Genomic DNA, 16295 nt, shown 5'->3' with positions numbered 1-16295 from the left:
GATTAACCTGGTGAAAAACCACAAATTAAAAACTAGGTGTCAGCTTTTCTTCATTCAATAATCAGGAAAGAAAACCACAGGACTCCATTTGTTGAAATCAAGTGTACTTTTACTAATTATAAATGAATAGATGCGAAGCTAAGCTAAATCTGGTTAATTAGGCGCGATAGCGAATAATATATTGTATAATTCATTCCCCTCCCCTTGGCATCCCATGCACAGTCCAATCATAATTCTCCCAAATGTCAGGTGTGAGATAACTTCGAACGGCATCACTAGGATGGAATGCTGGACCGTTGGCCTTGGCGGGAAACCCTCCTCCTCCACATGCGCAGTAAGGTGGTCAGCTCAAAGTCTAGAAACTTCCTCCAGCACAATAATGATTCCCCTCCCAAATACCATGCCCCCCCTCCCCGTTTCAATGGCAGCTGAAGCAGTAGCAAAGTGGAGGCAAAGCGGAGGCTGACACTAGGTTTCTCTTACTTGGTGCATTCCAGATGTTTGGGTAGAAGACTCATAGAGAATGTAACAATTGCAGTAATGTATTCTTTATAAATTTGACTCACATAACCACTCAAGATCAGTTTTAACTAGCTTTGATTCATTGTAGCAGACACCAATTGTACAAAAAGGAAATATATAAGTAAAGACAAATTAAAGTTCATGAATGAAAATCACTGGGTGGGGATGTAGTATAATTAAACATATATTTTCCTCTTTAGCAAGCTAAACAGGAAATCAGCATTAAGGACACATTTACAATGGATTTAGCTCCCTGTTGCTCTTATGATTCAAAATCACCAATTAAAAATAGGCACAATGGGGTTCAAAAGGAGTTTTAAAAAATTGGAAACTGCTGTATGCTGGTTGACATGCTGCAAAGTGTCTTCTCTTATGCATGTTCTTTGCAGGTCTACAAATATAATTGTTAAATCCCGATTCTGTGATTGCAAGAAAGGAAAAAATAAAGTAGTTAAATAACAGTAAGTTTAAAAATTGCAATATTGTGATAATATTGTCCTCTCAGCTTTATCACTGGGTCTCTCAGAGAGAACAGTCAAGCTAGTGACCCAAGGCCCCTAAATTTGTACCTTCTATTATTGCATCTGTAACTGAGAAGAAAACTATGTGCAAAGCTACTTCTACATGAGGAAGGAAAGAATAAGATAAGAACTTGCAATACAATGTGTTCTGCGTAGTCGTATGTATGGGAATATTAGATTATACAAATACAAATACAATAGCAGAGTTGGAAGGGATCTTGGAGGTCTAGTCCAACCCCCTGCCTAGGCCGGAAACCCTATACTATTTCAGACAAATAGCTATCCAGCATCTTCTTAAAGACTTCCAGTGTTGGAACATTCGCAACTTCTGGAGGCAAGCTGTTCCATTGATTAATTGTTCTAACTGTCAGGAAATTTCTCCTCAGTTCTAAGTTGCTTCTCTCCTTGATTAGTTTCCACCCATTGCTTCTTGTTCTACCCTCAGGTGCTTTGAAGAATAGTTTGACTCCTTCTTCTTTGTGGCAACCCCTGAGATATTGTAACACTGCTATCATGTCCTTCTTTTCATTAAACTAGACCTATCCAGTTCCTGCAACCGTTCCTCATGTTTTAGTCTCCAGTCCCCTAATCCTCTTTGTTGCTCTTCTCTGCACTCTTTCTAGAGTCTCCACATCTTTTTTACATCGTGAAGGTGACCAAAACTGAATGCAGTATTCCAAATGTGGCCTTACCAAGGCCTTATAAAGTGGTATTAACACTTCACATGATCTTGATTCTTTCCCTCTGTTTATAGCCTAGAACTGTGTTGGCTTTTTTGGCAGCTGCTGCACACTGCTGGCTCATATTTAAATGGTTGTCCTCTAGGATTCCAAGATCCCTCTTACAGTTATTACTATTGAGCAAGGTACCACCTATACTGTACCGGTGCATACATAGAGATGAGAACAGGAGATAGAATAGCTTTGTTTGATAGTTACACTCCCAAACGCAGTTGAATTGGGATAGGTCTGTCTGGATCAGTGGGATCTGAAAATAGTCTCTTTATTCTTCCTAAGTGATGGGCAATCCCTACATAAGACCACGTTCCACTTACAGGATTTCTTTTTGACACTCAAGCTTAAATTTTGATCCCACCTCTGCATTAGCTAAAACATAGTACAGGTAGTCCTCAATATATGACCACAATTGAGCTCCAAGGTTTTGCTGCTAAGTGAAACATTTGTTAAGTGAATTCCCCCTCTCCCCCATTTACAACCTTTTGTACCACAGTTGTCACTGCAGTTATTAAGTTAGTAACGTGGCTGTGAAGTGAATCTGGCTTCCCCATTGAATTTGCTGGTAAGAAAGTCATAAAAAGTGACCACGTGAACTGTGGCCACTGCAACCATCATAAATATGAGTCAGTTGCCAAGCATCTGAGTTTTGATCACATGACTGTGGAGATGCTGCAGCTGTCATAAGTGTGAAAAACAGTCATAAGTCACTTTTTCCAGTGCCGTTTTAACTTTGAGCAGTCACTAAATGAACTGTTGTAAGTTGAGGACACGCTGTAAGCATTTAAAACAATGCTACAAATTTAATAGTATTCAAACTAATAACTATACTTTGAATACTAGCTAAGAATAACATACCGTATTTTTGGAGTATAAGACGCACCTTTTTCTCTCAAAAAAGAGGGTGAAAATCTGGGTGTGTCTTATACACTGAATACAGCATTTTTGGCCTACCGACCCCCCCCCCCATGCAAAAACGGATGTGTAGAGGGTTTGAGATGTTTGCAAAGTGCTCCTGAGGGCTGGGAAGGGCAAAAAGAGAGAGCAAAAGGTTGTTTTTGCTCCTCCCCCCAGCCCTCAGGAGCCCTCTACAAGTCTCCCAAAGCTCTGCATGCCTTTTTTTGTATGTGTGCAAAAAACAAGGTGTGCAGAGGATTTGGGAGGCCTGCAGAGTGCAAAACCTTTTTTTTTAAACTTTACCTCTTCAAAATCATGGTGCGTACTTTGGTGATTCATAAATATTTTACAATTCTTTGCTTTTATTAGATTTTGGAAAAGTTAACCACAGTAGTTAATGGTAAGGGAACATGATTATCTACTAACGAGTTGGTAAAAAGTGCCACCTGATATATAGGCATGTTCTTCAAGCTGTCTCTTAGTACACAAGTAAAAGCTGGGTCTTCTCCAGAATGTACTCTGGCAAACTATTTTTTAAACTTCCTTTGTGTTGGACACATGCCTGTTATTTTTGGAATGCAGCTTTAATCAAAGGGTGAGGTCATTTTTCAGGATTTGCTCTATCTTACAGCTAGAACACAGTTCTCACATATACAAACACATTACCAAGTTCTTCCTCCTCCTAATTTAATGAAAAGGAAGATATATTTCTGTGTTTAGTAAAGTAGTGACTAGATTCATTCCTGGAAATAACATAACCACTGATTAAGGTCAAGGTCAGCGGGGACAGCAGAAATAAATGATGCTAACAAGAGGAAACAGGAAGGATTAAGGTTTTGGCTTCAATCTGTCTTTTATTACTGGGTTTTTTTTTTTTTTTTTGTAAAACATTGCTTCATTTAAATGCTGAACCACATAATAGTTTGGACAAATGTGTACTTTAAATAATTTAGTTATTGTTTTGAACAGTTCTAACCATCTCAGTTTTTTAACTGCTTTATTGCCTACATAGTTTTCCCAGTTGCAATGTATGGCTGTGAAAGTTGGACCACAAGAAAGGCTGAGCGCCAAAGAATTGAGGCCTTTGAACTCTGGTGCTGGAGAAGACTCCTGCAAGTTCCTTGGACTGCAAGGCGATCAAACCGGTCAGTCCTAGAGGAGATCAACCCTGACTGCGTTTTAGAAGGCCAGATCCTGAAGATGAAACTCAAATACCTTGGCCACCTAATGAGAAGTAATGACTCACTGGAGAAGAGCCTAATGCTAGGAAAGATTGAGAGTAAAAGAAGAAGGGGACGACAGAGAATGAAGTGGCTGGATGGAGTCACCAAAGCAGTCAGTGTGAGTTTAAATGGACTCCAGAGGATGGTAGAGGACAGGAAGGTCTGGAGGAACATTGTCCATGGAGTCGCGATGGATTGGACACAACTTCGCAACTAACAACAACATTGCCCACATGGAGAATAGTAGGGCTGAACTTTAACTGCATAGAAAGATGCAGCTTTTTCCACCTTTCTCAAATACTGCACTTGTTGTTGAGGACCCAGACTGTGGAGGCGATATGCTGACTCTGTAAAACCGCTTAGAGAGGGCTGAAAGCCCTATGAAGCGGTATATAAGTCTAACTGCTATTGCTATTGCTATGTTGTAAAACTAAGCTGATTGAGGAATCCCCAAAACAAGATGGAGTAAAAATCTACTACACCCTCTTTTCTCATCCTAGAATAACCTTGCAATATAGCAGAGTACCCCAGATTTTAAGGAAGGAGTAGGTACAGGTGGCCCAGAGGAGTGGGGAAGAAAGATCTAATTAGACATGCTAAGTTTGGATGCAGCTTGGAAACAAGGGGAAGGCATGCTCTATATTGCTCGGACAATTACTGAATGGTCCTGTTTCTTTATTTTTTTTAATTGGCCGAGAGAAAACTGATTTATAAAAAAACAGACATATTGTATACTAGCAAATAAGATATTACGTGTTCCTTTTTACATATCAGATTTCATCAATAACTACTTTTTGGATTAGAAATTGTTAAAGATATGTTTTCTTTGAACAATGCATGAAATAAGTGGGGTTTTCCCCCATTGAATATAACACTAATCATTTTAAATTGGTAACTTTGACATATTTTAATATGCTACTTTTATCACAAAAATATTGTGCAACCCTGATGACCACCAGGTCTCTAGTACTTGCAGATTATGATATAATAACTTAGTGTGAGATGACACATTATTTTATTTGGGAGTTCTAGAACCTTTTTCTTCATTGTCCAAAGCTGTTTCCTAAAGATTAATTTGGCGGGTTAGTCCAAATAATTTGGTGAATTGCATAAGTCTAAAGAAGATAGAGAATTGTCATCTCCCCCCCCCTTTTTTGGATGCCCTTCCCCCCCTCCAATTAGGCTTATGGAAGAAGATGGATAACCGTGATCAGAAATCTAAAACCTTTTCTTATGAAATGCTTGAAAATAGTCTCAAGGATGTTTATTTAGAATGATGGTATACTTTTTGTAAATAATTACTAGTTTAAGCCACAAGCTAGTCATTGTTTACAAGTGTACTTTCAGTGTACCAACGAGCTCAACATAGTCTGTACTTAAAGTTAGAGATTTTGTGACATTTCTGGCGTAATTCTAATGTATGACATCTTTAGTTATCTTAGAAAGGGGGACTAGTGGTGGAAGAAGCTGGGTCATGGAAGATGCAGTTCAATAGTATCTGGAGTATAGTAGGTTGACTATCGGTACTATAAATGCTAAAGCATTCATTTGTTTATGCTTGATGAATCCTGATTAAGAGAAATCTCTTACTTTCTCATATTTTTCATTTACTACATTCAATTCAATCTTTATTACTGTCACAGATCAGTATATCATTTACAACTTATGTATTGTTGAATATCTGTGATATGTAATAAGAAATCCATACATTATTTTGCATTTTGTGTCCTTTATACAGGAATGCATGCTTTGCGGAGAATACTTCATAAGAAAGAGACTCTCCTGGATGATGACGTGTCTGTATCTGTAATTATTAATCACAGTGATTTCCTGCAGGCAATGAATGATGTCAGGCCCAGTGCCATGAGAGAGGTGACAATTGATGTACCCAAAGTAAGATTTCTCTATTCAATATTTTAAGATGATTATTTGGAGGTTGGAGAATAAGAAAAAGAGTCATGCTTAAAGGCAGTCATCTGATCACAGAAGTAGATAAAGCGGTCTTTAAGTCTTTCCTCTCCATCTATCTATCTTGGGAATATATTGGAACTGTAACTCCTTTAATTCCTAATTATGCTGTCTGGATATTCTAGAATGTTGTCGTTCCAACATAGCTGGAGATCAAGATGGCTTGCCTAGGAAAACATCTATCATGATGAAAAATAGTGAGGGGCCCAAGTGACTAATCAGTATTAATCTTGTATATTTTCCAACATCATGCGTTTCTCACAAGGGTGGAAATATAGCACATTGTTGTACATTGATATCATTCTCTATTTTTCTGGAATGTGCAGGGACAGACTATTTTAAGACAGGCATATGGGTAGAATAGAAAAATATCCACACATGGACAGAAAAACTATTGCTTCGGCAAAGTATTTCAATACATGATGAATGAATTTCAGGAACATAGGTTAGTTAAAGAAAAATCTTTATAGTAGATAATAATGTAGCCATGCAAATGATTGACCATTGTCAACGAGAGAGTGCAAATGACTGTTATACTTGTAGTAGTTTATATTTATGGTGTTTTTTTTCTTGTGCATTTCCCATGAATTAACAGCTTCTTGTTGCAACGTTTGATGACCCCGAACTGAGTAGTTGTATTTATATAACTGCCTTCTTTAGCCTAAAAATGGTCTACACATTTATAGGACAATAAACTTGAGAAAGATCTTCTAAAGGGATACTACATCAGTATTACCAGAAATAAAGATTGATTACTGCATCCTATTGGCACTGATTGTGGTGTGGGTGTTCAATAACAAGTGATCCAAAAAACAGTGTTAAAATAGATCTAATTAAATACTAAACTCCTAGTAGCTGTTTAATAATGTAGTATTTATGCTGCTGAGCATGGGAGCTACCAAAAATCAATGAATGAATTAATTAAAGTGACTTGCTTTATAGATATCCTGGTCAGACATAGGAGGGCTGGAAGATGTTAAACTGAAATTGAAGCAAGCTGTTGAATGGCCACTGAAGCATCCTGACTCTTTCATTCGAATGGGCATTCAGCCCCCAAAAGGAGTACTCCTATATGGACCACCAGGATGTTCTAAAACCATGATTGCCAAGGCCTTGGCTCATGAAAGTGGTGTAAACTTCTTGGCCGTAAAGGTTAGTAATCACTGTGTTCTTAAACATGATGTTATCAAATACCATAAAAACACTTATCTAGTATTCCTCAATTATCAGCCTGTCAGATATGTTGAATGTATAATGGGCAAGTCTAAGGAAGGATAGTATATTTAGAAGAAAAAAGGAAGTTATGCTACCTGCTTAGCTAAATTTCTGGCTTATTGATAGCTATAATGTATAATAGTGCAATAATTGAAAACACCTCAAGAAAGTGCCAGAGTAATTTGGTGCCAAAATGATTGAATTTTCATGGCATGATTTGTTTTACAAATAAAAAGTTGGAATAAGAATGGAAAGACTGGGAGTCAATTCCAAGTTTTACTCCTAAATTCACCATGTTTCATAAAAATGGTTTGAGATAACATCCTTCAGGGATACTTTGTTTTTTTATTAAATGATTTGGAATTTGAAGCTATGAATCAAAATTATGTCAGCTTTGTTTCTCTCAGTTACATCATCAAATCACCAGATGTTTCCTGTACGTTAATATGTTGTTGCTATTTTTATTTTCTTCCTAGCATTTTCACACATTTATCATTTTCAGATAAACCAAATATTAATCCATTGGTTGCAATTGACTGAGCAGCTTGTCACCAAAGCCTTGTGGGCTGAAAGAGTGACTGGACTGGCCCAAAGACACCCAACTGGATTCCATGCCTAAGACTTGAACTCACAGTCTTCTGGTTTCTAGCCTGGTGCTTTAACCAATAGATGAAACTGATTCTCATTTTATATTTAAAATATTATATGGGGCAAAAATCTTTCCACTAATGTCTTCAAAATTAGAATCAAACCATAATCTAAAATCAAAAGCTGAATTGCCAATGTTTCTTTTAGAAGGTATCAGTACATTTATTTATTTTATATATGTTTATTATAAGAAAAAAGTAGCTTAGCTCAGAATATAAGTTTTAAAAAAATGAGATTAAATGAAATGAGTATGTTTTGTGCTAATTCTAGCCATTAGTTTTTGTAAATGAAAACAATTTTGGTTATTTATTAATTTATTTCAATACTTTGTATGATGCTTCTACACTATATTGCCAAAAGTGTTTGCTCCCAACAGAGTCTGATTATGTGAATGGGTGAGCGAATACTTTTGGCAATATAGTGTATATCAAATATGGGGCTCTAGGGCAGAGGTCCCCAAACCATAGGCCGCGGACCAGCAATGGCCCACAATCTGTTGGGAACCGGTCCACGCAAGTGAGTGAAGTTTCATCTGCACGTATGGGATCTAGATAGTGCGTGGAGTCCCCCTCCCCTCCCTGGAACTGATCCCCAGTGCACAAAAGTTTTAGGCCACTGCTGTAAGGGGGTAAGGGATGCATATGCACACACACAAAAAAAGAAGCTGAAATTTTCTACTGTGATTCTCTCCCTCCACTAAAGGATTCCAGTTCTACTGTATAGTTCCCTTGAAATTTTGCTGAATGGAAAAGAATTTGGCATTTTAGGTGCAGTGAGCAGTAAAGGAAAAAGCCACAGAAAATAGTTACATTAGTGGGTTTTTTTTGACATTTTCTACAGGAATGCTTCTTCCAAAGAGAGTTGATTGTATCATGTATATTTTAAAAAACCTTTTGCAATAATGCTGCTTCGTGTGTCAGCTGTGTGGTTAGCTTTTCTTTTTCCAATTAGTAGTACTTTCAAAGTATATTCTGTTGGCAGATTATTTACTTCACTTTGGCTTTGCTAACTTCCTGTATCCTTCTTCAGATACTTTGTGGTTTATTGCACTTGACATGGGCTTAAGTTCGGGTTGTCATCTGGATCAATTACAACAAAATGCTTTCCAGTTTAAATTTGCCATTTCTTTGTCTTTATTTCTTGGCTGCAGCAGTTAAAATAGATTAATGGTTTTGGGAAGACTTGCCTCTTGACTTTATGAGTAATTATCATTACATTTCTGGAGAAGATTGGTTAAATCTAAATCTAATAAACCTAATGTTCTGAAAAGGTCTTTGGACTGTTCCTCATTAATTGTTCTTTATTAAATAAATAACATGAAATTCATGAGATAAAATCTTTTTTTTAAAAAGGCTCTCATAATTAACTTTATATAGTCCTAGAGAGCATTTAGGTCAATAAATATAACTCTTTGCTGAGTACAGAAATTCAAATTAAAGTACAGATTAACAGCAGTAATTGGGATCAGAATTTCTTTTGTTAAGCAATGCAGTCATATAGTGCAAAATCATGTGACCGCATCACTTAGTGGCAACAATTCTGACAATCCCTGTTGTTGTTAAGGAAGAATTGTGTGTTGTTATGAGAAGATTTCCTTGTGATTTCCTGCCAGCTTCCAACAAGCAAAGTCAATGGAGAATCTAGCAGATACTTTTGAATTCTGGATAGCTTCCAAGCAGGCCAGCCAGAAGTTATGTCTTACTATGACCTGGCAACAATAACAGCAACTAAGGGATAGTGCACAAGCAACTTACTATAGTATGAGCATTGCCGGGCCAAGAATGGCTTCTGCTAGGTATGGGAAGCCATGCAAGCTGCCCTGTACCCTGTAATCCCTACTGATGAGGCAAATCCAGCTGCTGACTACATGATTCTTTCTTCCTGGTGATTGGACTACTACTGCTGCCTGCCAGCTGCCTGCAATAGGACAGTTCAAATCTCACCAGGCTCAAGGTTGACTCAACCTTCTATCCTTTCGAGGTGGGTAAAATGAGGACCCAAATTGTTGGGGGCAATATGCTGACTCTGTGAACTGCTTAGAGAGAACTGTAAAGCACCGTGAAACGGTATATAAGTCTTAAGTTCTATTGCTATTGCTACTTCTGAGGCATTGCATTTAATTCCTGAGGCCTCAAAACAAAGACCTTGTGTGCCGTTAGAAAGGCTATATGCAGCCTGGGAAAGAAAGTATCATGAGGCCAGCAGCTGCCTTGTGAAGGGCCTGGCAGGATGCACCTAATCAGCAGTGGGATAATGGCAAAGGTCAGTTGGGAATGGTAGGAGGTGGCGGAGTACAGGGCACCTAAAAGGGCAGAGATGGATGTGAGATAGGTTGGTGTGAGGAAGTTGAAATGCACCCTCTGGTCATAAATGTGGGTGGGTTGCCAAATGCTTGAATTTTGATCATGTGACCTCAAAAGTGCTGCAGTGGCTGTAACTTCAATGACCAGACATAAGTACCAGCACATTGTAACTTCAAAGTTGCTAAATGAACGGTCCTTAAGTGAGGACTATCTACATCCATAATTGATCCTCTGTCAATCATTTAGGAATTTTAATAGTGCTATTACATTGTCCTCGAATAAATTTTCTTAAGGTTATGTATACCCAGTTCCCTTTATCTTTTCTTACAAAACTTTCTATTTTGTCTGGATCTTTCTTAAAATGTGGAACCACCTGTACTGTATTTCTTGAAGTAAGTATGACCAAAGCAGATACTGAATACAATAACATAAATGCTAATAGAAGTATCATTTCCCATGATTTGGAAACTGTATTTCTATTGATGTGGCCTAAAATACAATTTCCCTTTTTAGGAGCCAGGTTGTACTGCTGATTCAATCCAGACTAATTACTGTAGGTTGGTTGATCAGGGAATAGCATGCGCCTTCCAACATTTTTCAAGTATTGTCTTCAAGCTGTTTTTTTAACATTCAAAATAAAGTATGATGTAAAGGAAACATCCTTGAAAGTTGTTTGATTTTTTTTCCCATGCAGGGACCTGAATTGTTGAACAAATATGTTGGGGAATCTGAACGTGCAGTCAGAGAGGTTAAGTATAATGAACTTAATAGTACAACAATTCATATTTACTTATAGAAGGGGTAACTATGGCTTGCATGATAAGAGAGAAAAGTATGCCTACTTTACAAGCAAACACACACAGACAGACAGACAGACAGACAGACACACACACACACACACACACACACACCCCGGACCTAGGCTTCCCCAAAAACACGAGGCAGAGTCCTGGTCCCGACAAAAACCCCTTTTATTTGGCGAATGTGAATTCCTCTCATTCACATTCAGCAAGGCCTGGGAAACAGTCTTTCAGTGGAATATTTATGACCACAGACCTTATCTATCTTGGAAAGCTGCCATGTAAATATTTTCCAAATGAGGTGTTGTGCATGGAAAGACTGGGTGCAGAGTCTCTGAGATTCATGGACAGATCTTCACACTCCTGAAATGAATCTAATGAACAAATGAACGAATTGTTTCCTGGAAAAGCCCACTTCCCTTTCGCTCCTTTTTATTTTTTATGGGAGGGGCCAATCACCTTCCACCTGTGACTTTACTCCCAAGTCTACCCTGATTTCTGAGTTGTTCTTTTCTTCTGGCAGCTCTGCATATGCACACATTGGGAACAGGCTGTAGCTGTTCCTCTGCCTCACTGCTGTGTGGCACAGCCTTGCCCCCACTTCTCCCTCTCCCTCTCCCCCTCCCTCTCCCTCCCTCCCCTCCCCCTCTCTCTCCCTCTCCCTCCCCTCAAACAGATACAGGACAATATTACCTGTCCAAACTATTGCTGATCCTGGACATTTTAATTATTCAAAGTGATCCAGGCTGTCAAGAAATTTTATAGGTAAAATGTTGATACCTTGCAATCAAGTGCTTTTATCACTGCAAGTCTGACAGATTTATGTACTGATATGGGAATGCTACCTGGTAAGACTTTATTGGATGGGTGAATTATCATTGGATAGATCTGTTAAGCCTCTGTAAGAACATAGTATACTTTTCAACAATTTAAAAGTTTTTTTTGTCATCTTAGTGCATGTTTTCTCCCCCTTAGATATTTAGAAAAGCCAGAGCTGTTTCACCATCCATATTATTTTTTGATGAACTAGATGCCTTGGCTGTAGAACGGGGGAGGTAAGAGAAATTATTTATAAAAAGCATATTTTATGGTTATATGAGAGTCCCAGTTCCATGTCCTATAGCTTTCTCTGTTTTTTATTTCTGTATGAAAGCAGTATAATTTATGAATAAGAAAAAGGTTTTTTTAAATCTGCTCTTGAAAGTAATAGATTGATTGGAGTAACAGTAACTTGAAAAAGATCTTTATCTTTTCCAATAAACATCTTAGCACTTTTTTCCTCCTTTTAAAAACAGCCACAAGGCAGCTTCTAATTTTATTGTAGCAAGGATTTTTGGTGAGAACCGTATTAAATGTTTTGTCTCATTCTGTTTAGTTATAAAAATTGCTACATGGAGTTGGTTGTTTCATTACATTAAGATAAGATATTCATTCTACATCTTTTCCTTCTGTTTGCTATGAGATACCAAGCCAATTTCTGTCAGTACGGTACTTATACTGCACCTTGCCTTGAATTATGCACCTTGCCTTGAATTATGATAATTAGCCATGGTAGGAAAGTCCTATAGTGAACTTTTGTTTAACTGGATTATTGTGATTTGAATCTATATAGTTATTTATTGTGTGCTTGAACAAAGCAAAAATTGGACACAATGAAAGCTAAATTATCAGATTTGAAACTTATATTAAGTGAATCACAAGATTTAAAGCTCAACAGTATAATAAAAAAATTAAAAAGTATATTAATTGTTATCTGCATTTAAAATGTTCAGTTCTGTCTCGATGTTCTTGACCTATTATCTAATGTAGACTTAAAATGGAGAAAAAAAATGAAAACTTTTACTAGCTGATGTAAAAACTGACATATGACTTTGTGAAGTCATATTCCATTAAAGACATCTGTAATTTGTGTTGTGGGGGGACATAGAAAAGAGCAGGGCAGGATATAAACATTTTATTGTTAAATTGGAACCATATGGGTGGTAAAATGCATAATGTGCTTCTCATAACATTCATATGAAATTGAATGGTGTAGGAAACCAGATGAGGCACTAATTGGAAATGGACTGTTTTTACAGATTGATTTTCCACAGTAGGAATTTGCAAATGTATTAAAGATAGTAATGAATTGCAATCTCCGTAGATCCACTTTCCTTTTCTATAACCAGATTTAGACTTTCAAGAAAACACCTGTTAACATTGTCGCACTATTCTCAGTCATTTTGCTCTACCAGACACATTAAACAATCTGTAAATTTTTATCCAATGATACCTGATTTAAACTCTTGTTTATAATTTACTCATTTGACAGCATTTAATAGTATTTGCAGTATAAATTGGTGGACTGGATAAAATTGATATGCAGGATAGGAAAATGTACTCATGAAGCAGTTGCTTGCATTTTATTTGCAACTGAAGCATCAAGTATGTAGTGAAATGAATATCGCTAACGTAAATCCAGCAGCTGCATATTTCTTCTTTCTTCTTGTTCCCTATTCTAAAATAAAAGTGATCTGTCTTTTAGAGACTATGGATTAATGTAATGGCCTTAACATTACTTTGATTTTTTTTCTTGATTCACACTAAATTTACTTCACTGAATTAAAAACAGATTTATTGGTTTTAATGGATTCCCCCTGGAAATTCAGACCAGGAACACAGAACATAAGAATCCAAGCATCAGGCCCCTGGTCTATTTAGTCCACTGGTGTGAAACTTGATTTCATTGAGGGCCGCATCAGGGTTGTGTTTGATTTAGGGGGACCAGGGTGGCAAGGCCAGAGTAGGCATAGCCAGCTAGATGTCACTTGTGTTGGGGGCACCTTTGGTGGCTCAAGTGCTTTGTCAGCAAAAACGGGTTCCCAAGCTCTGTTTCCAGCTGCAATAGGCCCCTGCAACCTTCTGGCAGTGAAAACGGAGCCCAGAAGGGCCACATGCAGCCCTCACAAGCTCTGTTTTCAGCTGCGATGGTTTCCGTTTTCGCTGGTAGAGGTGCTACGGGCCTGTCCTTTGCTGTTTCCAGGGCAGTCCCGCGGGCCAGATCTAAACACTCCGCGGGACCCCCCTGGTGTTTGACACTCCTGATTTAGTCTAATAATCTCACAGTAGTTAACTAGGAAGCCCACTAGTCTCCCAGGAGACGGCCTTAAGATGCAGCCACATTGCCATGAAGGCAAAAGCCATTGGTCCCCATGACTTATGTGAACTGGTTCAACCGTTTTTTGGGAGCCAGCCAAGCTGGTAGCCAGCATACAAATTACATTTTGTTTATTTTTCCTCCTGTTATGTGTTCTGAGATTCAGTTTCACTGAGGGACCTCTAGTTTAGCATTGGAACCAAACTCCTTTTCCCATACCCACACCCTTTTAATCTAAACTAAATCCCCTAAAAGTTACTTTTAAAAATGAAGAAAGATATTAATTATAAAATATATAATTGGGTCCAAGTCTTACATAAGAACGTATTTCAGGTATACCTAAAATAGACTCATACATTCTTATACCGTTGCCCTGAATAGACTAACATGACTAAAAAAAAAGACTTCCAAGACTCAGGAACTATTAACATTTTGAAAGGTGTGGAAGTGTCTTAAGTGTGAGAAATGGTCATAACTCACTTTTTTCAGCGTTGTTATAACTTTGAACGGCCACTAAATGGACCATTATAAGTCAAGGACTACTTGTATACTATGACAATTGTTGATTCATATAGTAAGTCTTCATATTGGCTTGCAAGATGAAAAAGAGCAGTATTACCCTCCCCACTTCTAGTTCACATTAAATACTTTCATAGCAAAACATGTTTAAGAAACATGAGGAATTAATAGGAAGAGTTATGTCCCTAGATGTTATTTCTCTAGGAAATGCTCCTTAAGATTGCCGATTTCTAATTTTGAAATCTTTTGATTTAAGAAAAGTACCACAAAGCACAGCAGGACAGAATTATGCAAGATTTGCACATTTTAAAAAAAAGTTGGGAGAAAATAAAATGAGAGGTTTTGTTCTGAACTGTACAAGTGATTGTTCCAATTGTGGTTGTTCCTGCTGACTACCATAAAATCAGTTTGGCAGAAATGTTTATTAAAATATTTAATAAATACCAAAGACATATGGGTATATCTGACATATATTGTATGTGACTGGCCAATCCACAGTTCAAGTGTACAACTGGTACAATCTGTACTACTCAAGAAATGGATGCCTTTCCATTTCTTTGTGGCTCCTTCTAATATTAGGTTTCCTTTCCTTAGCAGTGTTTTCTCAAACTTAATTGCAGAATAAAAGTCTCCCTTGAGATCATGTCCACATAAATGTTCCAGATGCAACTATATGTAAGAAGGAATGTTTGTTTCTAAAAAAAGTCCTTTCCTTTTCAAAGCTTCAGATCTTAACAAATTGTACAGCTGAAGAGAATTATGGGTACTTCTAATTCCTTGTTATCCTGACCATGTAAAAATTAATTCCACTGACCAGTAAAGGCTGCCAAGAGGAAATGACTTCGTAATTAAACTTGAAGGTGATGAATGAGCCTGGCTCTGTGTAAATGCTGTTCAGACAGTCTGTTTGCTGAAGTTGGGATATATATGAGCTTTGGAAATAGGATGCTGTTTATATATGTAGAATTGTGGGGAGTTTCAGCATTAGACATGTTTGTTCTTTTGTGTTTTTTTATAAGCGGTTTTGAGCAGAAGTTTGGAGAGAACTCTTCTGTTAAATTCCATTCTGAAAAATCCAGTCCCTTGATGTTCATTATTAGAGACCTGAAATTATATAAGGATTCTCTTTTCCATTTTAGGCCAAAAACACTATCTTTATGCTTTCTACTGATATGATTATGTAGCACAATGAAAAAATAAAATAATGACTGATTTTGCTTGCCATCCAGTTGTTTTCCTCCTTTAGCATCCACATATGGTAGATAGATAGATTTTGCCCATAATGATCTATCCATAACTTGGTCTTTCAGGTCTTCCAACAGTGCTTTCTCTGCCCCTGTAACTGAATCCTTTCACCCTGCTGGAGATTGCTTCTTCAAGAGCTAGTTTTTTGTATCAAATTATATAACCCAACCTATCTATTTCAGATATAGCTGTAATTAATTAGCATCTCTACTTATATATAATATGTATACATTCAGCATATGGATCTGGCTTCATCCAATTACATCAGTTCATCCCACCTGGTCAGGCAGGAAAGAGATGTTGTCGACTCTGTTGGAAAAGAGCCTTCTCTGCCATTGCCTATGCCTGTAGAACATGCTCCTCCCAGAGGTGAAATGTCCCCCCACTTCCCTGGCCAAAAAACATGGTTTTGTACCCTTAGTTGGGGCATGCAGATGAACATGCAACTCTGTGGTTGTTCGATGCTCCTAAAACCTTCCCTCATTCTTTAATTAATTTTTAACATCTTTTGCCTCTTTTAAATTTTATGTACTGTTTTTCACACTTTTAATATTGTACACTGCC

General features: G+C 37.5%; 1 protein-coding gene across 8 annotated transcripts in view; it reads left to right on the top strand.

Moving 5' to 3' along the window:
• SPATA5 (spermatogenesis associated 5) overlaps positions 1-16295 on the top strand; it is a 157401-nt gene that overhangs the window by 21168 nt on the left and 119938 nt on the right. For all 8 annotated transcript variants that reach the window (XM_032224528.1, XM_032224527.1, XM_032224530.1 and 5 more), the window contains 4 exons: positions 5636-5790; positions 6808-7017; positions 10726-10779; positions 11807-11886. In XM_032224528.1, coding sequence (XP_032080419.1) covers positions 5636-5790; positions 6808-7017; positions 10726-10779; positions 11807-11886 — 499 coding nt within the window. The remainder of the gene's footprint in view (positions 1-5635; positions 5791-6807; positions 7018-10725; positions 10780-11806; positions 11887-16295) is intronic.

Source organism: Thamnophis elegans, chromosome 9, assembly GCF_009769535.1.
Source record: "Thamnophis elegans isolate rThaEle1 chromosome 9, rThaEle1.pri, whole genome shotgun sequence".
Taxonomy (NCBI): domain Eukaryota; kingdom Metazoa; phylum Chordata; class Lepidosauria; order Squamata; family Colubridae; genus Thamnophis; species Thamnophis elegans.
This window is presented reverse-complemented; position numbering and strand designations above follow the sequence as displayed.